Source organism: Nuphar pumila, chromosome 9 (genome assembly GCF_984573655.1).
Source record: "Nuphar pumila chromosome 9, dmNupPumi1.hap1.1, whole genome shotgun sequence".
NCBI classification, from domain to species: Eukaryota; Viridiplantae; Streptophyta; class Magnoliopsida; order Nymphaeales; family Nymphaeaceae; genus Nuphar; species Nuphar pumila.
In genome coordinates, this window is record NC_143257.1 from 120,768,752 (window position 1) to 120,790,654 (window position 21,903).

The 21,903-nt window shown below is 37.8% G+C and overlaps 3 protein-coding genes, 1 long non-coding RNA gene and 1 pseudogene across 5 annotated transcripts; 4 read left to right on the forward strand and 1 right to left on the reverse strand.

Moving 5' to 3' along the window:
- The first annotated feature begins 548 nt into the window (after positions 1 to 548).
- On the forward strand, positions 549 to 3,861 carry LOC149829117 (histidine biosynthesis bifunctional protein hisIE, chloroplastic-like). Its single transcript, XM_090017903.1, has 6 exons — positions 549 to 882; positions 1,605 to 1,850; positions 1,986 to 2,081; positions 2,258 to 2,409; positions 3,039 to 3,291; positions 3,668 to 3,861. Exons 1-5 carry the CDS (start codon positions 592 to 594, stop codon positions 3,241 to 3,243), a joined length of 990 nt encoding a protein of 329 aa, XP_089874029.1. The 5' UTR covers positions 549 to 591; the 3' UTR covers positions 3,244 to 3,291; positions 3,668 to 3,861.
- A 137-nt stretch (positions 3,862 to 3,998) lies between these two features.
- LOC149829118 (uncharacterized) lies at positions 3,999 to 4,588 on the forward strand. The gene is made up of 2 exons (XR_016434388.1): positions 3,999 to 4,349; positions 4,510 to 4,588. It is a non-coding gene; the product is annotated as an uncharacterized LOC149829118 (long non-coding RNA).
- A 1,552-nt stretch (positions 4,589 to 6,140) lies between these two features.
- On the forward strand, positions 6,141 to 8,149 carry LOC149829119 (photosystem II reaction center W protein, chloroplastic-like). 2 transcript variants are annotated; one of them, XM_090017904.1, is made up of 2 exons: positions 6,141 to 6,324; positions 7,700 to 8,149. In XM_090017904.1, the coding sequence occupies exons 1-2, from the start codon at positions 6,222 to 6,224 to the stop codon at positions 7,999 to 8,001; spliced, it is 405 nt and encodes a 134-aa protein (XP_089874030.1). In that variant the 5' UTR covers positions 6,141 to 6,221; the 3' UTR covers positions 8,002 to 8,149. The 2 variants fall into 2 exon arrangements, with proteins under 2 accessions (XP_089874030.1, XP_089874031.1); XM_090017905.1 differs by having other exon boundaries at positions 7,709 to 8,149.
- Positions 8,150 to 10,495: 2,346 nt separating this feature from the next.
- LOC149829120 (pollen-specific protein C13-like) lies at positions 10,496 to 11,561 on the forward strand (annotated as a pseudogene).
- A 2,998-nt stretch (positions 11,562 to 14,559) lies between these two features.
- On the reverse strand, positions 14,560 to 19,577 carry LOC149829121 (F-box/LRR-repeat protein 17-like). The gene is made up of 10 exons (XM_090017214.1): positions 19,030 to 19,577; positions 18,718 to 18,819; positions 17,608 to 17,752; positions 17,309 to 17,493; positions 16,556 to 16,660; positions 16,319 to 16,416; positions 15,682 to 15,929; positions 15,525 to 15,591; positions 15,312 to 15,397; positions 14,560 to 14,828 (listed from the first exon to the last, which is right to left on the reverse strand). Exons 1-10 carry the CDS (start codon positions 19,575 to 19,577, stop codon positions 14,703 to 14,705), a joined length of 1,710 nt encoding a protein of 569 aa, XP_089873340.1. The 3' UTR covers positions 14,560 to 14,702.
- Positions 19,578 to 21,903: the final 2,326 nt, after the last annotated feature.

Genomic DNA, 21,903 nt, shown 5'->3' on the forward strand with positions numbered 1-21,903 from the left:
ACTAGCATCACTTGTTTTATGCAAGCCTTAGCAAGGGGACTCCTCGAAGTCAAGGGGTAAGCCATGAGCCAAAGGTTCTTGGCAGGCTTAGTCCCGTGCAGTAAGGTCTCTTACTCATGGAAGTGGTTTCTCCATCCTCATCAAAAAAAGAGAAAATTTGTGAGTTGTATGTAAGACTAACTTCTTGAAGATTTATCCTTGAGGTCTCCTAGAGTACACTGAGTTTCAACCTTGTGGCCCGTGAGCCAACGTAGACCCGGCCCACTTATATAACAACCGGGTTTCAGTCCAATAGCCAACAGAGTCGGGCCTAAAACCTTGACCCAAACCCGATCCATGGCGAGCTGGGTCAGCTTGGCTTATTGGGCCTTCCGGCCGGCCGGTTGCCCACCCCAACTTGCATGAGTATGTCCAAGTCCTACTATACTGGACCCAATGTAATAGCTGTTTCTGAGGAGTAGGTCCGAATTCGTATTTGGATCCGGCTCATGACCCACAGTGAAGTTCCGAATCTGGTTAAGATCTTCAGAATTTACTTTCTCTCTCTCGTCTCTTTGAGGAAGAAAAATATAGTAGAGGGAGAGAGAGGAAATGGCGACGGCGACGGCGACGATCGGGATCTCTAGGGTTTCTTCCCCCAAAACCCTAGATCCCTCCGATTCGGAGAATCGCGTCCGTTCATCTCCGTCATTCGTCCCCTCCAACCGTCGCATCTCCTTCTCGAGCTCTTTCGTCTGCGGGCAGAAGCTTAGCTCCGGCAATCTCCGGAGCCGGAAAGACGATTCCGGTGACGGAAACGTGAGGAGGTCGATCGTCGTCTCGGCGAAGGCGGTCTCTGATTCTCGGAACTCGCAGGCGTATCTTGATCCTGAAGCGACCAGGGTACGCCTTCCGTCCGCGTCTGCGTTCTCTTTATCTCTTTTCTTGAGTTAGGGTTTTCCAGGTCTTTTCTTCGGTTTTTACTTGATTTATTAGTTTTGGGTATGAAAATTTGCATTTGGTTTGGATTCTGTTTTTTTTTTTTATGTTTCTTTCGTGAGATTGTTCCGGTTTTTACTTAGAAGTTTAGTTTTGAATCTTAAAGGTTTCTCATTTAGGTCGAAATTTTGGAGGTTTTGTTGTACAACTACAAAGAGATAAGATTTGAAACTGGTGCGACAAAATTTGAATGGATTGGATCTCTCAGAGGACTACATAAAATCTTGAACGTATGGAGGGATTTCAGTTGGAGCGGAATGCTGATCAGGAAGAATTGATATGATGTGTACAGAACTCTTTAGTACATCTTCCTTTTCTAACCTTATAACGAATTGTAATATTGTAGAAGTTATGCATATTGACATTTTTATCTAGATAAGTCAATGTATATGTTAGAACTTTCAGTTTCTTAACTCTCATAGTGTTTCATCTGAATCATATCCTTACTCCTTAGCAAAAGACTGAAAATTTATGTGCTTAATCGTATACAGAGTCGCGTTCATGTCTAGTTGTTTTTACTACGTGCTTGAAATCTTTTGTGTTTTCTCCTTTTGTTTTCTGCTTTTTCTTACTTAAGTATGGTGCGAATGATATCAACATTTGTGACGAATCATTACTAAATGTAGGTGGATTTATTGTTGGATAGCATTAAATGGGATGAAAAAGGCTTGGTGGTGGCTATCGCCCAAAGTATAGATACTGGAGCTATCCTGATGCAAGGTTTTGCAAACAGGGATGCAATTGCTACGACCCTTACGTCACGAAAGGCCACTTTTTACAGCCGATCCAGGCAATCACTATGGACTAAGGGAGAAACTTCGATGAATTTCATCAACGTTCATGATGTCTTTCTTGATTGTGATCGGGACTCTGTAAGTTTTGGATTCCGTAAGTTTTTGATGTTTTTTTTCCTCGACAGAATTCATTTATTCGTCTTTCTTTGATAAGAAGCTCACGTTCAGACGAATGAGTTTATTTTTTCTTTCTTTTTTTTCTTTTTGGTGCAGATAATCTATCTTGGCAAGCCTGATGGACCAACTTGTCACACAGGTGCAGATACCTGCTATTATACATCAGTCGCTGATGTGTTAAAACCTCTGCAGGTTTATGATCTTAATCTTTTACTGTTATTTCTTTTCTTAGTCTGAGGTCTTGCCTTACTGCTATTTGTTGATTGGGACACTTATGGCTTGTCCCCTTTGGTTTACTCTTCTCTTACTCGGTGTTTGTTATTCTCGGTGTTAGTTCATGAAATATGACCCAACCAATCTTATTACAGGCTGAAGAAAACAGGTTGGCATTGACAACTTTGTACTCCCTTGAATCCACCATTGTTCAACGTAAATCTGAAATTGGGGCAACACAAAATGCAAAACCTTCATGGACAAAGAAGCTATTGCTTGATGAAAAGCTCCTATGCTCCAAAATCAGGTATGTCTTCTTATGGATCATGATGGTGGTTTAATGTTACTCTTAAATCAAGTAATCATATATCAAAGAATGCAAGAAAGTAGCCAAGTTTTCTCTAGGTCATTGTTACTGCCATACAAAATGTTGGTTTTCAAGGCTTTGATTCCTCTTTGCTATCCATAGTTCTGATGGCTGAAATTAGAAAGTTGGACATTTTAAGATCCTGTTAAAGTGATATCTATTAAGGCCAGAAAAATCTTCATCATGCAGCATGTAAAACTGCACCATAGATGATTGAACTAGGTACCCCAGCTTTAGAGTAGAACTGTTGAACTAGATACTCCCGCTTTGCAGAGGAACTACATGCAAAATTGCAATAGACTCTGCTGACCATGGTCATATAAATCTCAATAGGTAGCCAATTATTATGAACTTATGAAGAAGCAACATATGCATAAAACATGTGTCATTGCTCGATGTATGGTTCAAAGTTCAAACTACTTTCATCAACAAGGAGAATGTCATCCTTGATTTGTAGTTGTCTAGAAATCATTTAATGGATGGTTTTGTTTGTTCTCATGCCATAGATGGATGTGTTTTTTTCACAATTAAGCTGCATCTTTCTAACCATGGGAAATGGCTTTTTATAGGGAAGAGGCTGATGAGTTGTGCCAAACACTGGAGAACGCTGAAGACAGGAAACGAACAGCATCAGAGATGGCAGATGTGTTGTACCATTCCATGGTCCTGCTTGCAAATAAAGGTGTAAAGATGGAGGAGGTTCTTGGAGTCCTCAGGGAGCGATTCTCTCAGTCAGGAATCGAGGAGAAGAGCAGTCGAAAATCAAAACATTGAAAAAACCTGGCTGTGCAAGGTCCTGTTGTATGTTTGTTTGGCATTTTTGTTCTGGTCTATGTCACATGGACTCGGTTAGGGAGGTGCTGCACCCGAGTCGACACGCCCCGACACGGGTGCGGACACGGACTGGACTCGGTCAACGAGTCGAGGCTGAGTCCGTCCTTGTTTTGGACTCTGTCAATGTTGACCGAGTCCAAAAATGTCCATTTGTAGGGTGAAAAAACTAAAAAATAAATAAATTTTTTTATATTTTTTATTTAAAAAAATATATAAAAAAAGGCTGTGTCACAGTGGGGTGCACAGTCACAGACTGTGACTGTGCTGTGCCTTTGCACTTTTTTTTTTAATATATATATATATAGCGGAGTCCTCGTGTCCAAAAAATTTAAAATCGCGCCGCACCCGCACCCATGTGACATAGGTTCTGGTATAATCGTCACTTTAATATGATTGGTATAACTTTGACCCAGTTTGAGAGGTGTTTATGTGGTGGAAAAAACTGCTGCTGCTTCTTTTTCTTCTTGTAATCTACCGACAATGAAGATGATTTATTGTCTTGTGTGGACTTTGGATGATCAATAAAGCTGCTAAAATTCCCCATCTGTAGCATGAAAATCTTCCTAGAAATGTTCACAATTCAACATGCATAATAATACACAATAAATCAGGTAAAAATGAGTTTGAACAAGCACAAATAGAGCCTAAGGGAGGTGTGGTTGTATGCGAGAGCATTGCAGGCCATGCTGTATACATGCACCTTTGGAGTGTCTACCAGCTTTCAACCCTACATTGCATCAGGGAAACTTGAATTGTTGTGGGAGTTAACATTCCTCCTTATAGGAAGTTGGGAACTGCTCCAGTTTGAGTCCTATGAGAGCTTCTAAGACCATGACAATGGATATGTTGGTTTTCTTTTCTTTCTTATGTCTTTTTATTTAACCATGTTTCTACATTGCAGGGTTGGAGAAAACTTATGAAAACTAGGAAGCTTGCCTGTAGGGTGGTCACCTTCTATAATTTGAGTGCATTGCTATTTGCTAGACAGGGACTCCAGATTTCTGGGATATGATCATGCTTACTCTTGGACATCAGAGTATGCTCAGGTATGCTAGCTATGAAGTATGAATTACAATTGACAGGGCTGCCACGTAAATAGAGAATCTGGCATATATGGTGTTTGATTCTTCATTCATAAATTTTCCCTCTGCCATTGAGTATGGAACTTTCTTTTCCACCAATTTCAGAGTTCATTTTTGTTTGCAGTTTTCCTGAGATTTTGGTTATGATTCTCAGAACAATGTCATCCTTGGTAATAAATGGAAGCGCTTACTGGTTATATGCAGCTGCTTTTTTCGTATTGTGAAGTCGCAGTGTTACTCTGCTTATTGTGCAATTAACTCGTGAGGTTTATATGCTTGTTAATCTAGCTAATGAATTAGGAAGAATGACCGTTACGTTTGGCTTGTGCACTTTGAAATTTAATTCCGTGAATTTGCAAATTTGGACTTTGATCCATGAAATTACTGTTCCTCAGAAGAATGAAGAAGGCATTTTCACCTAATGGCTGATATCCTTCAGCCGTTTTTGTTGGAATATCGATTACTTTGGTAATTTGCCAAGCACAAATGCTGATTCCATGGAAATGGTTTTCAATTCTTTGAACCAAAACATGTTTCTTCGGTTCTTCTGTTTCTCTTTCTTGCTGTTGGAATTGCAATTTTTGGGGTCTCCCAAAAGAAACAATTTAAAATTTGACCTTAACTTTAATGAGCTTAAACAATTTATAACTTCGGGAAACGGCTTTAGAATCAAACAATTTGACGCTTTTGTTCTGTGATTGATTAAACCAAGGCAACTTGAAGGGTTCTTTGGTTGTTCAAGAGAATTTCCCATATACCATGGACCGAGTAAATGCCACATGATGAAATTAAATTCCAACCTAGCTGAGCAAATCTTATAGTTAGTAATGCGATAAACGGAAAAAATGAGATTGAATACCTGATTAAAAATGTTTTTCATTCGTCCGTGACCAGAAAATGGAGGATTTGCCCTTGGATATCGAAAAAATATTTGTTTTACCCAAAAAATGGCATCAATACAAAAAAATAGCAAATAATATGTGTTTAGTTTGATTTTGATTTATAAAACGAGGCAAAGCAAATTTCATCTGTATGATATTTTTTTTATTGAAAATCATGTCAGAGAATAGGGAATATAAGATCTTGATTGACAACTTAACATGATTCAAGATTCAATAACTTTGGATCCGTATTAGAGTTATTTTCGAGAGGTAATTTTTCTAATATACATTTTCATGTTCTAAAAGATTTCTCTCAAAATAATGGGTTTACTCCCAGCAATGCGGAAAAGAAGTTTTTTCTTCTTTTTAAATTTTTTTGAAAAAAGACTTTTTTAAATGGAGTTTTGTTAAACATGCCATTCATTGATAAGTCAAGAAACAGGAAAATCATCTTGCGACGAGGTGGTAACCCATGCGGTAAGCAGGGTCCTGTGCCAAGCTGAAGGCCCCAGGTTCGAATCCCTCTGACACATGGGGCTTAAGAGATATCTGGTAGGGGTCTGCCTAACCCCAGCTTGCCTATAAAAAAAAATCTTGTGGCAATTGGACGACATTATATTAGATTTAAAGAGCGTGCTTTAAACAAATAGAGAGAGAGAGAGAGACCAATAGCCCAATGTGAAATGATGCCCTTGGTCTTGCATGTCATTTCCTATAATATCTTGGGCATCTTGTGGATTTATCCAAAAACCAAGAATTGGCACGTGGACAAGGGGTATTGGAGAGGATAAGATGAGTATTTGAGGGGGTATCTGACAATCCATGTGTGTGGTGGACGATCACAAAGCCTACGAAAAAAAACAATAATAACACGTAAAAAAAAACAAGCACTCCTCTTTACACCACTACTAGTGCAGGCAGCTGCAAACTCGCCCCTTTCCTTCCCCTCTTCTCCATGGCCTCCATTGCTGCAAGCACCGCTGCTTCATTCTTTGCAAGTGCCAACCTTGTGCATAGAGGCCATCTTGGGCTCGTGTCACCCTCCTCACCTGTTCTAGGTAAGGCATATATATATATATATATATATATATATATATATATTCAAATCAAATTGATCTTATGAGAGGGTTAATGTTTGGTAAAGTCAATGGTATTTACAATCGACTTAGCAAACAAAGTTTTTTTTTCCTCACATCTTACACCATAGATGTGATCTACATGTTTTTATTAGTAAGAACCAGCTTTTGTATCACTGGAATCCGACCTGTATACAGGTTTTCTGGAAATAAAAAAATCAGCAGCTGTGAATGCATAGATTTTTTTTTCAACTCATGAAAACATATTTTTTTTACTGAGAAAACATGATCCAAAGGTTGATTTCTACTAAATCAAGCATGCTGAACACATCTGTGAGGATAGATTATGTCAAAACAACTTGTGTCATGAGATTCCAATTCGATTGTAAGAACAATCAATTATAACAAATATTTATCCTTTATGAGAACCTATCTTACACATTCATTAATATTAATTCATTAATTGACTAAAGCACAAAATCTTATAGGTCCATGATTCTATGCTAACCTACATTTGAATGGTGCAAGTGCGCTTGGCCCTCACTCTGATACAAATTCTTTTTACCCAGTAACTAGAATTATGTTCTTTTTTCTAATATTCATTTCGGATATATGGTGATGCGAATTTTATGTTCAATAATGGAAAATTATTCTTCAACTGTGTGATACCCACTGTAGTTCTGCATACATACGCCGTTTGAAAGGAAGCATGCTTTTTCAGTTACCTTTATTTTCCATGGCATACAGGACAAATATCCCTTAAGGAGGTGTTTGGGTGCACCACTTATCCAGATAAATAGGATAAGCTGGAAAACTGCATTAACATCTATAATTGAAGATCCCATCTTCTCCCGTTCATCTGGATAAGTGGTTGCATCCAAACACTGCTTAAAAGTGACAAACAGTCTTAAACTTGGCTCCTCAGTACAGTAGTTTTCAGTATTATAACTTACAAATGAATTTTTGTTAGACATTGAGTTAATCACAAATCTTGTTACCAGGATTTTCTCGGTAAAGGTAAATCTCATGATAGATAAAAAAAAAATCTTGGGAAAATACTGGGTAGATTTAAAATTTAAAAATATAAACGGAAATGTATTTAAACACAAAAAATATAAAAATATTGATATCACATTAATAATGTGAAATTACCACAATAAAAACATTTTTAAATTAAAAATGCAGAATATCATAATTTTTATTGTACCAGTATTTGAAAATCATGCTATAAAATGTTGAGATTTTCAACAATTAATGATATCTGTAACTGTGGATATTGATAATGAAGGGTTGGTTCATGTAAATAGACACAGAAACATGCATTGGTGTTAAGAGTAGTTAATAATCATGCTGTCAGGTCTACCAGCAATTGCAAGGAAGGGAAGGGTGCAGTGCTCAGTGGAAGAGAAGCCTGCTGCATTCAATGGCTTGGGCATGGGAGCATCATTGATGGCTGCTGCTTATGCAGCTGCCACATCAAGCCCAGCTCTGGCGCTTGTGGATGAGAGGATGAGCACAGAGGGGACTGGCCTGAGCCTAGGCTTGAGCAACAACCTCCTTGGTTGGATCCTAATTGGTGTGTTTGGTCTCATTTGGGCCCTCTACTTTGCCTACACCTCCTCCCTTGAAGAGGATGATGACTCTGGGCTGTCACTTTGAGTTCATCTCTCAAGAGAAATGAAGATATTGTAATTGTTCAAAAAAGACTAGACCCTTTTTTCTTCAACTTATGGGCGATCAAGGAAAATTGTATCTTTTGAATAATCAAATTTGGGGAGACAAGGCCTCCTCCAATCCCCTGACTAAAGCATCACGATCATCATCAGCAACAACATATTTTTCTGGTAAGAGAATGTGGTGTTGATCCATGTTGAAATCAGTCTGAATTATCTGATTCAGATCGAATCAGCCCTTAGCCGATTCATGTGTCATTTCAATTCATTTTATTAATATTCTTAAGGGATTAAAAATGGTTTAATAAATTTTTTGATATTTTTAATGTTTAATAATATGTATCATCTGATGGTGAAAAGTTGTCGATTTGATTTGATTTGATTCTTAGTTTTTTTTTAAGAAACTGTTTCACCTAGTGAACCGATTTTTACAACATTGGTGTTGATGTATTTCATGATATCTTGAGAAATTGTATCAGCGATATAAGAAGCAAATGTGTGATGATCATAAACTAATGCAACAGCTGTTGTCATAACGATGACTAAATCCTCACTAATTGTAATGGTCATCACATTCTAACCAAGTTAAGAGCTTGATTTGGAACACCTTAATCAATCCAGGACTCTATTTTGTATTGGTTGAGGCACCTAATGTTTGGTATTAGAGCAACCACTACATCTTAAGTTTAATTGTTGAAACAAGCAATTTAGGAAAGAGGCTACTAAAAGATGAAAGGGCTACTAGACTTTAAGAACATGATGTTCTGGGCCATTCTTGAACCATCCTCATTTCATGAGTTGTGAGCCTATGATATTTCATTATCTTGAAAATTAAATATGATGACATGTTAAAGATGATTAAAATTATAACATGGAAAGAAAAAAATAAACCAGGCTAAATACATCTATATAGCTAGATCCAGCTAAATACATCTACATAGCTAGATCCAACACCTGGTTGCTGGATCCATGAAACGAGATTGTACCATTGTATAGTATTGTGGTTCAAAACCACAATAGATATTTACACACACACACACACACACACATATATATATATATATATATATATATATATATATATATATATATATATATATATATATATATATATAACAAGCTAAATGAGTTTTCTCTCTTTTTTGGTGCTTTTTATGTGATTCTAGCCTCATATATGTGATCAGCATGGTCGATTTACTAGGAATGGACACTAGGATTATGTGTTTTCGATAAAAAAAAATGATATTTAGAGTATTGAAAAATTACAAGGATTTTGGACAGTTGATTTTTTTAACCTTACAAGGTCTGATCTCTATAAAATCAAGTATGTAGATCATATTTGTATGGTCAGAATTTAAAAATAAAATGAAAATTCCTACCCATTTAGCATTTTTAATTTAGCATATTTCATTTGACATGTTTGCACCTCTCTCTCTCTCTCTCTCTCTCTCTCTCTCTCTCTCTCTCTCTCTCTATATATATATATATATATATATATATATATATATATATATATGGGGTAACTAAAATATGTTTACCAACCAAATATGTTTACTGGTGTGAACAAAGATTTCCATACATTTTTTTTACTTTTTTCAAAAATTTCACCGTACGGATGTGATCTAGACACTTGGTTTTATAGAAATAGACTCTTGGATCATCCAATTAAAATGTATAAGAAGAATCTTTTAAGGGTTGAAAATCAATGGCTTAGATTTTTCATAAATATTCAAGCATAAAAAATTGCATTTCTTGATCCGATTACGAAGATCTAACAGTGGACCACGTCAAATGCATCTGCAGGGTTAGATTTGCAAACAAACCTATGAAAATCTCAAATCATAGCAGCAAGCATATTTGGTTTGTAAACATATTCCAGTCTCTCTCTCTCTCTCTCTCTCTCTCTCTCTCTCTCTCTCTCTATATATATATATATATATATATATATATATATATATAACTGTTTTACAAAAATATATACTCGGCTGATGCAGTCAAGTCAAGGATAAAATTTGGCTGAATTGGCCAAGTTTAGTCCTTACCTTATCTTTGACTTGGTTAGGGACCAGTCCAACACGGCCGAGTCCTGAGTTGGATCGCAGAGTTTTGCAACTATGCAGTACATAGCATAATCATGGAAAATGGATCCAGAAGGTCCCTTTAGACCTAATTAGCTTGAACCCCTCATATGCTACCTGGACTCAAGTCCATAACCATTTACAGACATGAAAATGTTTAACTGCTGGACCCTCCAAAACAGGACAGCATAACTTAGATATGGTAAAAACAATTCCTCATTAATCAAAAGAAATGGTCCAATCCATTTCCGCCATACAGAAACAATATTGAGAAACGGCTTCTAACTGCCAAATGCAAGCGCTTCTTTTTAAACTCTTTCTTTGGACCAGTTACTGCAAAATTGGAAAGAGGAGGAAGAGGTTATTAGGGAGAAGAAAAAAAAAACTATTGAGGAGAAAAGAATGACAAGATCAGTTGCTCGTATTGATGTTGCATCTATTTGTTTGTCATTGGTAGGCTTAGCCAATTGCTCAGAGTTTCTCTATGTGCAAGGTCGAGCCTACTGTGACACTTGTCGAGCCGCGAGACTAACGTCACTGAATATATGGTTGGTAAGGCTCTAATTGGTGCTCAAATTCATGTATGGACTTATTATCTGCACTGCCAAACATGCTACCAAAAGTCCATGAAGAATATCTCTCATACATGGTCTTAGGCGATCTGGGAATTGCAGGCCAGATTGATCAAGGCAGTGTTTAGTTAGTCCAATGAACTATAGAATACTGGCATAAGAAAGCATAACCTGCAGTTGCAATGTCTCCTCACCACTAACTAGTTTGTTTGGACTTATGAATTTGTTAGCCTAACTCGAAATCCAATTAAATCCTTGGTTTTAAGCATGAGTTATGTCATTTATGTCTCATCATAATCTAGACCATGCTTTTATAATTGCCTTTCAATAATGACAGGTGCGACTGTCCGACTTGAATGCGAAGATCATGAAGGTGCGCATCCGAAGCTCATCATAGAAGCAGTCACAGACGACACAGGAACTTACAGGATACCAGTAGAGGGCGATCATGAGGATGATATCTGTGAGGTGCAGGTTTATCAACAGCAGCAGGGCTGACTGCACCGAGTTGGCTCCCAACCGCAGCCGTGCACGGGTTCTCCTGACCATGAACAGTGGCATCCACTCTCACGGGCTATGCAAATCATATTGGCTTCTTGAAGAAGGAATCACATCACAAGAAAACCCACATTAACGCGAAAGTGTTAAAAAAAAAACATTTGTGATGACAGGATTCCAATTTGACTCTCCTGCACATTGATTAGTGTTAAAAAAAATGTTAACTGCAGTGGTTGTGATGTCTGTGATGTTTTAGTCTATTTCAATTTGACTCTCCTGCACTTACTGTTAAAAAAAAAATGTTAAACTTTAGTGGTTGCGGTGTTTGTGATATTTTAGTCTCTTGTTGGTTTTTGTAGTAGTTCATTGTTATCCTGTCTGATAAACTGATACAAATAAAAGCCTTGCGCATGACTTGATCAGCTCTTGCCATCTTCAAATTAACTTTGGAATGACAGAAAAAAGCTTCAGGCAGATTGAAGGCGGCATATATGAGTTTGGTTCCACTCATCCCCTATGTCATCCCCCATCTTCATACCCTTAAACATTATGTTGTAAATTGTTTTATTCAAATCTGACCTTAAAGATGGATTCATCATGGTCAATTTAATAATAAATTGTATTTTGTCAACAGTTTATTTTTTTTTTTCATTGCCAAAAAATCCTACACAAGTCAGATTTCAATGAACTAAATGCAGGTATTGACTTGGTGAAAGTTGTAGATCACATCCATGGAGTCCAATTTTATCAAAACAACCTGCATCAATGAAATCCCGAGGGGTATGAAGATAGGGATGAGTGCAACCGATTTCGGCTCATTGGGGGCCAAAACGGGCACCAATGGGGTTTTTTGTTATTTTTATAGGCAAGCTGGGGTTAGGCAGACCAATGTTGTTAAAATCGTATCGGCAATCAAATCGTTTGGCACACGATTCAGGTGAATCGGTCGATACTGATTTTCAAGTGAATTGCTATGAATCGGCTAAAAAATAATTAAAAAATATTGCATCAATCAGAAAGTGACGTGTTAAAACCATTAAAATAATATTAAAATAATAGCCAATTCAGGTTAGTATTGTATCGATTTTCTGCCTATACAATAAGAATCAGCCAATTCGCACCGACGGCCGATAAGTATCATATCAGCAGAAAATCGATATGATTCACCCTTGAAATGGCTATTTTTAATAAATGTAAAAAAATACTTAAAATAATTTTTTAATATCATTTTAATGGCTTTAACACGTGTCATGTTCTGACTGATACGTAATATTTTTTTTTCAGCCAGAACGATTCACTTGAGTATCGATATCAGCCATTCAACTGAATCCCACCAGTTATACAAACGTACCATTGGGTTTTGAACTTGCAACGTCCCAACACCACTTGACATGCACTAACAACTCTTACCAAACAAGTGGGGCCCACCCATGGGGATTTAAACCATGTATGGCAAAGCTAAAACCAGCGCAGCTCAAGTTGGAAAAATATTTTCAATTTCAGTTTAATTAAATCTCATGTGTCAGAACAGCCTAGATGGGTGGCTCACATGGATCAGGATAATCTTTCCATTGTTATAAGTAACAAAATACACTTTCTCTTGTAATAACAGTTAAAACCATTTTAGCTTGGAAAATCTACCCAAAGAATCATTCATGAAAGAAACACCATCTTTGAAATTACCATCAATTATAAATTGAAACTTGACAATTTGATAAGATCAAGCAAGCCGCACAAAGAGAAGAATTCAACACCAGAAATAACCTATCTAGAAACCAAGATCAATCAGTTTCTTAGTTTCAACAATATTGTTGATTGGTTATAACTTACAAGCAAGAAAACTGCAGGTAGAATGCAAGAGCCCATATATAGCATCATATATTATATAACAGCGGAGAACTGTTTCTATCATAATTGCTCAAGATTCTGTACCTGTGCAACTACCCCATGATCAGCATGTATAATGTAAGCATAAATTGCATGTCATGCATTGAAACAAATCTAACAAATTTCATCAGTGTTTTTTCAGCAAGGGAAAGATCTTGGGAGATTAAAAATGACAGTATCAGCAAAAACTTGTGATTTATAATGAAAAATTAAAAATATAAACAAAATCAGAACATTGCAATTTATTCCAATGTGTTGCTATATTGTTATGTTAGAAATACGAATACAGCATTGACAAATTAGGTACAATAATGCAAATATAATTAAATAACTTAGGGTCTGTTAGTTGGAAAAAATAAGAAAGCTACATAATTAATCCCTCATCAATGGGAAAAGGAAGAAGGCTACTTTTTTCAGCAAAAGTATTATGACAGTTTCACCCTTGAAGCTTTTGAATGGTCAGTTTCAGCTTTTATGATTAGTGAATTTATTGTCATAAAATCGCAACAAATTAAAAAAATCTACAGAAAAACAAACTCAGAGCTAGACCTAAGGTTAATCAAGAGTTCAAGGGACTCACTTGCTCACTAATCTGAAAAAAAAAAGAATAAGAATGGTTTACTTTTGATCATAGGTCATTAAGACTCACCCATCTAAGAAAAATATAAGGTAATATATGGCAAATAAAATGGAATCGAAAAATGAAATGAAAAAGAAAGTAATAACATGAAGAAAACAAAAGCACACAGAGAAGATCCATGAATTGTAACCATACTTAGATGACCATGAGCATGTTAATGAAGAGGTTAAGAAAATTTTAGCAATCTCATCAGCCATCTGACTAGCAATGGACATTTTTAGTGAGTTTGGGCATTGTACTCCACAGGACAACCAGAACTAAAATATCTAAATGCGAGTAAGATGCTTAAGTGACAAGGAACACAAATCTCCTTGAATTAGATTCAAGTAATGCTGAAATATATATATATATATATATATATATATATATATAAGAAAATGAAAACATAGTAGCATCTGACAAACAAGAGCAACACAACTTGGGCAGAATGGACATGATGCCAAAAACTGAAAACTAAAAAACATATTATTTATATGTAAATAATTATTTTTATTATGGAAAAAATTTAGTTTCCATATCCATTTCAATTGGAATGTCAAGTTTCATTTTTATTACAGGAAACTTCATCAGCCCCTCGCCAGCAGAGAGCACCCTCTACAGGTACAAAGAAAGACAACAGGAAAGACTTCCTATCAGCTAAGATTGATACAGACAACCAGCTATTAGCTGATATTGATACAAGGTACATCATAAGAGCATGCAGTTGGGACAAGTAAAGGTACATAACACTGAACTCTAACATATTAGTTTTGAGGTTAAGGTTGATCAGATTAGCAAGTATTCATGTCCAGGCCAACACTTCTTATCAGATCTCTCTGTGTGCAGCTATCACTTGATCAGCTAACTCCACAGCAGAGCATGGGCTAATCAAATTTCACTCTGCATCTGGGACGAGAGCTAACCTTTTCTGTGTCTTCATCATAAGACTGCAATGTAATGTTATTCTTAAAAACTGAAAGCCACAAGATAAAAGGGAAAAAAAGAGGAAGAAATCCCTGAATAAGATAAATGGTCAAGAAAGTAAGCTACAAGCACGTACATGTTGGATACCAAACTGGGGAACCTGAACCCTTTTGGACCCGTCCGCCAACCGCTTAGATTGAAAGGGAGTTGTTAAACTAGAAAAATCATTGAAAACCTAGGAAGGAAAAAAGAGTATTAGACATGTTTGATTAATAAGTTCAAATACAATGAGATCCCAACACAGCATAATCTATATAACAGATACAACCAAAGAAACCACACTTGGAAACAAGTTTCAGGAGAAAGACTCTTGGGATGTAGAGTTTAGAATTTTGGGAAAAAAAGAGAAGAAAAAAAAGGTCAAGTCCTTTGTAACCTGACATTGTTCTAAATCCATACAAGGCCAAGATGGACATTGTTGAAAATGAAACTTGAGACATGTAGTCAAAGCCAGTAGCAGATAGATTCAAGAGGCTCAGTCTGAGTAACCTAAATTCAGTGGTAAGCTTACTTGGGCCAACAAATAAATCCATAACAAATAATAGGTAGCAAATCATGGCTGCTATAAACTTCATATAATCTTAAGTCACTATCGTAAGTTGGACTCAGCAACAAAGAGATTAATTTACACCAAAAAATTAAATTAAATTTCAAGTACCTGATTTTGAATTGCACCAATCAGCTTTTTCTGACACCCAGAAGCATGAACAGTTTTCAAGTTGGGGCACTGGAGAAGAAGCCCCTCTGAAGCAACATATGTGAAACAAGATCATTCAAGATTTATCTCTTCAAATATACTCCTAAAACACTTGCATTTTCTAATGGGTATAACTTAAACCATCAGCTCAACAAGAGCAATCAAATAAGATACCTGGTTGCAAGTTTGTGCATGAATTGATGTTTAGATCATGAAGCTCTGGACTGTTTAAATACAATGCCTGCATTAGAACCAAACATTTCAGAATCCCTGAAGGAGAAAGGTAAAGAAAAGGTAAGATACTGTTAATTTTGACTTATTCATGACATACATCTAAACCAGAGCAACCCCATAAGCTAAGTTTCTTTAACCGAGAGTGCTTAATAATTAGCTTTTGGCACATAGACTGTAATTTGACAACAGGCGGTCTTTGCCGATAGCCATGTTCACAGTCATTTTTGTCTGTTAGCAATCCTTTTCCATCAATGGCATCATCATGAGAGCAAGGATCTAGTATTGCCATCCCACAATCAATAAGCTGCAGAAGTGGCAATTGAGCAGCAGCAAATTGAATTCCACCTGAAAAAAGAAGGCAATGTTACAAGATTTGTAAGACAACAAAATACATAAAGAAATAATAAACAGAGCAACAGTTAAAAGACTAAGCACCAAACAGAGGTTCAGACAACTCAACCGACTTTGGACCAAGCCTCAATCTAGAGCTGAACAAACTTGTATGGAGTAGCATAACTCCAGTAGCACTGAAGCCCTCAGTGGACTCAGCTAATCAACTTACAATCAATAGATTGTGCAACTTCACATTCATTCTCTCGACTAGGCTCACACAAGACTCTTGGTAAAAGATTTCAAAGTTTAGTAGTAAGTAATAGCAGAAGCAACAATGGAATAAATACTAATTTGATTAAAAATGAAATTACAAAAGAGAATTAAGTTTAAATGATCTTTACTGGAAGTGATGTTAGGACAAAGTGCTAGTAGAAGTCTGGATATAGTTTTCTGAAACACATTGCATATTATTCCAATGCCATTGTCGGTAATGCTTGAGCTGAAAATAGAATTAGGATTCAATGAGTATCTAAGAAGAGAAAAATTAAATCAAAATTGCTGCATGAACCAGCAGTTTGATTTCCATTTCTGTCCATTTCAAAAATGAAAAGACATATCCAAACAGAAACAAACCATACCCACTAAGATCTAACAACTCTAGAGTACTATAGCTTGAGGCAATGGCGGCTACTGATGCATCTGTAATTTCTGAACCAAGTAATAAAGCAAGCATACGCAGACTCCTGCATTAACAAAAATTACCTTGTAAAGTAATAGCACCAAAAAGGTAAAATGCAATCATAAATGTGCTCAAAAGATTTGGAATTTCCAGTGATGTAACACACTAAGCACTTCATAGAAAACCGCATAGTGATTCAAAACATATGGATTCAGATACAGTGTCAAGAAGCACAACAGCAATAGCTGCTAAAACATATGGATTCAGAGTACACTATGTCAAGAAGCATAACATTAGTAGTTGCTACAAGCTGGATAGCTGATGTTGAAACACATCAAAGCAAGTCAACAAGTTAAACAAACCAAACTTGCACATGAAGTGCAAATAGCAAAAATACCCAAACACTGGCTACACAGTTGAACTAAAGATTTTAGAACATTCCAAGAAAATCAAGATGGGAAAAAAAGAGAATAAAACACCCATTGCTTTTTCTTTTAACTAACTTTGTGTCTACAAAATAGCGTTTCTTGTGTGTGTGCATGCATGGAGCTGCTGGGGTGTCAACAGAGTTAAAAAATGCAGACATCAATTCCTATCCACAATATGAGAAAGTAATCCAGCAAGACAACCAGATCATTTGAACTACAATGCACAATTCATATATTTACCACAAAATCCAAGGTAACTCGGGGATGAGAGGCAACCAACAGACCTTAAGTTTGCACTGGTAAGTGCAAGGACAAAGCCATGAGATAGCCGAACAGAAGCAATATGTATGTTTCGCAACCTTGGACAGCTCCTTCCAAGGTTCTCTGCCATACTACATAGATCAGTAGAATCACTTCCTTCCCGAATAAAATCAAGAGAAAGCTCTTTCAGACTAGGACAGTTCAAGACCTACAAAATTGAGAAAAAAAAACAAGGAACAGATGTAAATAGGAGCTTTACAAAATTTTAGCCATAGAAAACTCCACTTCATACATAGTGACAGTTTAACAAATATTCAGTTACCGTTTCACTCAGAGAGTACAGATCTGATAACCAGAGGGTCAGTAGACTTGATGAACACAGACTCAGGCGGCCAAGATTCATACAACCCTCAATCTTTAGAACAGTAAGACATTTGCTTTCTGCAACAAAACGACCAAGCTCATCCCTGCAGATCTAACAAATGTGTGTCAGAGACAAAGAAAAACCCTCACAACTTAGCCTTAACCAAAGCAAGGAAGCCCATTAATCTGAAGACTAACAAAGACAAAGGAAACAAAGACATTGATTTGTATCCATGGGGTGAAAATTTTTATCCAACCAAGCAAGAGACATCACAGCCTTGGGAAGAATAGATCACATCAATACAATGCATCTAAACTGAAAATTGGGACAGAATGCTGGAATGACCTTCTACTTAACCAGCAGCAGCAACACGAAAATCATCAACAGCAAAAGCAAAAGATAAAAACATTGTCACCACTATCACCAACAAATAATTCAACCAAGGTGCATGCCATGAGAATGATGTTTAGCACCGTAAGCGTGACGGATTCACCATCCATCTAACGGATGGCATAGTCTAGCTTATTAAACAGCACAAAGCAACAAAACAGTAAGATCAGAAGATAACCTTGGAGACATGAAAAGAAATGCATAAGCGTTAAGATTAAATAAGATAACTATTTCAACAGCCCTACAGGTTGCAAATACATGGAAAAAGAAACAATAAACAACTCAGTGAATTGCAGAGACCGAGAGGTAGAAACAGATGCATCGCTAAAATCTCCAGATACACCAGTACCAACACCACCACCATTGTCATTGCCATTACCATCATCATCATCGCCATCATCATCCTTATAAGTCCTTTTTTGGCCTTCATTTGTATAATGGTCAAGGGCATGTAGATCCAGAAAATGATCATGTCCAACCACCATAATCACCACGATCATCATCAAATAGATAAAACGATGAAGACCACCCAACCAATAAACGCCAACACACATACAGACGAACCAAAACATACTAAACACTAGACACTGCACAAAGAGGAACCAAAATGCATGCATGAACATATGAAGAGACCAAACCAGAAGAAAAAAGAAAAGAAGGGGAGGGAAGAAGACAAACCCAGTGATCCTATTCACTGCATTATCAACCATGCGGATCTCCAACCCCTCCAAATTAGGGCTGATGAATGCGATGTACGCCAACACGGTCGCATCGATCTCACTACAAAAGATCAGATCAAACCCATTAGAGATACATTCTGACCCATTTCTAATCTGACCACAGTGCTCTCAGATGAGATCTCAGATCAAAAGTAAATGAACAAAAATCGTAAAAAAAATCACAATTTTTCGCATTTTTGTGCTAATTCCAAAAGGCAGAAATGATACAGACGATGAAGGAAACCCTAAAAATGCAACCACTAATCCCAACCTTTCGATCCGCAGCGAGAGGCGGGTGAGCATGGGGCATTTCTTTAGCACAGTCCCAATCGACCCTGCCGGCCGCCGGCCAACGGAGATCCGGATCTCCTCGGTGACGGACCAGACAAGGGCAGCGCAGTCTCGCCATCCCCGGCACACCTGAGAAGCAGCCAGTAGTGCCGGTGGCGGCAGCCGCCGGAGCACCTCAGCAAGGCAGCCGGAGGGGACCAACCCACCACAACCGGCAGCCTCAGCAGTGAAGTCGAGGTGCCGGCGGGAGGCGGAGGAGTAGACGGGGAGCTTGTGCTTGAGAGGGGCGGTGGTGGCGGAGGAGGAGGGCGGAGGGAGGGAGGCGGAGGGGGGCGGGGTGAGGAAGGGAGGGTGGTGGTCGTGGAGGGATGAGGAAGAGGAGGAGATGCAAGAGTGGCCCTTCTTGGGTTGGCCGCACCTGCCGCAGTTGTAGCTCCCCCTCTTCTTGCCGGTTATCGTCCGGGCGGATGGATCGCAATGGGCTGCGCCACCGCTCTCGCCGGACTCCGGCCACCCTCCACCTTGCATTCTCTGCTTCTAGAGCTTCGAGAGAGAGAGAGAAAGAGATAGAGAGAGGAGATAGAAATAATGGGAGAGATGGCGGGAGTTTCTTCTTTGGCGCGTTTTATTTTAACTTTTGAGTGAGAAGAGACACACACGATAAAGAACGTGTTGAGTGAGTTACCAAAATGGCTCTATCTTCTTCCAATTGGGTATCTCCTTCTCACGGGCTTAAAAGCGATGGCTCCGTGTGACACGCCCCGGTTCTCTCCAACACCAAAGCCTTGCCTTTTGAGGGATGGCAGTCGACCAGAAAAAATAAATAAATAAACAGAACCCTACCCCGCCTCACTCCATTTGAACCAGGGATGGAGAACATGAAACCTAGTTGACGGCGGGGATGAAGTTTAAAATCAAAACCCATGTGGGGATGGATTTACCCTTTTTCCTCGTCCCGCCCAGACTCGGTCTCTGATTCTCGTTAGTAAAATAACTAAAATACCTTTAGGGATGGCAGTGGACGGAGGAAAAACGGGCCTGCAGCAGAATTTTGAGACAGGGCGGGGGTGGAGACCTTGTCCCCCACCCCAGTCCACTGCCATCCCTAAGCAAGTAGTTGCTAGAAAGGTGCACGGGCATAGTAGCACAAGTACATTCATATAAAAGGCACGTTTGAAAGCGAGAAAAAAATATAAGAAAAGTTATACAAAACAGAAAAATACATACGAATTTTTAAATCCTTCCAAACAAGAGAGACTTTTTCGTTAAGAGAGTTTTTCTAAAAGGTACATTTTTTATAGAAAATATTCTTCTATAGGGGTGGAAGAATGTTTCCTACTAAGGGAAAATTTATTTTTACACTCCCAATCAATCATCTCACCACTCACCATCACCACCACTTTTCATCTCACCATCACCACCCTCCTCCTTTCTCTCATTTTTTCACATTTTTTCACTTCATTTTTTTTCATGCTACACAAACAAATAAAAAAAAATCTTTTGAAAAACTTTTCATATCAAAAACTCTCATGGGCAAAACTTTCATTTTCTATGAGAGTTTTTCTCTCTTCCAAACATGCCCAAAGAAAGAGAAGGCAAAGAGCAAGAGAGAGCAAAAGGGCAAGAATGCAAAAACTTTTTGTAGTAAAAGAAAGCGTGTAAAAAGAGGGCTTGTATATCTTCGTACACAAGAATCTTAGGGCAAAGCTCATTATAACAATTAGAGAGGGTGAAGTGGTATTACATTAAATAAAAGTGAAAAACTTGACAGCCAGGAACACGCTCTGCACTTAAGTTTGCATTGTCCTCGGTGTCAATCGGGCATGGTACCCATCCACTAGCTGGTGATGTTTCCTCATATTGGATGCTTTATCTCAAGTTGTTTCACTCTCTAGTAGTCATTTTCACTACACCAAATACTTTTTTACTTTGTCGATGTAGTTGTTAGAGTAGTTGAGGATCATTTCTGCTCATTGTGTTGGTTGTTGAAGGTGTGCATTGTGGAATGGAAACACGTTGAGGCATGCTACATTGTGGATTTATCTTTGTCTTCGTAGAATGACTTCAGTTAGACACTTGAAAGATTGGATGCAACCCAAAAAAATTTAGTAAGCCCAACTTGTACACCAAGTTCTCAATGCATCTTGTGATGGTGAAGGGGTCATCGTATTTGTGAATGAGGCCCCTCGAAAGATAGTTGTGCGTTTGGAAAAAGCTTCATTAAGACCTTATCTTCAATACAAAATTTAGCAAGTCGACACTTCTCGTTCGCTCATTTCTTCATGTGCTTCATCATCTTGTTCATATATGCTTTTGTCAACTTCATCTAGTTCTGCCATTTCTTGATGAACTAATATGCATAAAGTGCTTTCCCATGTCATTGAGCAGCAAAAGAGAGGAGAGTCTGCAGTTGTTGTTTTATCGCAACTTCAAATGGATACTAGTCGGGCGACTAGCTCTTCTAGAGATTATAGCAGAATTGGGTGATATCAAGCAAATTCATCCAATATCTTTGGTTAACACCAATAAGTATCAAATATATTATTCTAGTATGTCATTGATTTGTTTGGTCTGATCATCAGTATGGAGATAAAAACTCATGTTGAAGTATAATTTGTTTCCATCAAGCAAAATACTTCATGCCAAAACTTTTCAATGAAACAAGCATCACGATCACTAACAATGCTCTCTAGGATTCTCTAATACTTGATCAGGTGTCGCATAAACAACTTCGCAGTATCGACAGTTGAGCAAGTGACATGGGCATGTATGAAGATGACATATATAAAAAAACCAATCCAAAACTACAAGAATTGAGATGCACCCATGTGCAATAAACAAACTGACAATAAAT

Bases quoted from the DNA above. Each gene is read 5' to 3' on its own strand.
- LOC149829117 (XM_090017903.1), top strand. From the start codon at position 592: ATGGCGACGGCGACGGCGACGATCGGGATCTCTAGGGTTTCTTCCCCC. The intron at 883-1,604 runs GTACGCCTTCCG...TACTAAATGTAG, and splicing joins TTGATCCTGAAGCGACCAGG to GTGGATTTATTGTTGGATAG. The intron at 2,410-3,038 runs GTATGTCTTCTT...GGCTTTTTATAG, and splicing joins CTCCTATGCTCCAAAATCAG to GGAAGAGGCTGATGAGTTGT.
- LOC149829119 (XM_090017904.1), top strand. From the start codon at position 6,222: ATGGCCTCCATTGCTGCAAGCACCGCTGCTTCATTCTTTGCAAGTGCC. The intron at 6,325-7,699 runs GTAAGGCATATA...TCATGCTGTCAG, and splicing joins ACCCTCCTCACCTGTTCTAG to GTCTACCAGCAATTGCAAGG.
- LOC149829121 (XM_090017214.1), bottom strand. From the start codon at position 19,577: ATGCAAGGTGGAGGGTGGCCGGAGTCCGGCGAGAGCGGTGGCGCAGCC. The intron at 17,494-17,607 runs GTAACTGAATAT...TCAATTTTGTAG, and splicing joins TGTACTCTCTGAGTGAAACG to GTCTTGAACTGTCCTAGTCT. The intron at 16,661-17,308 runs GTCTGTTGGTTG...TTGTTAATGCAG, and splicing joins CTTACCAGTGCAAACTTAAG to GAGTCTGCGTATGCTTGCTT.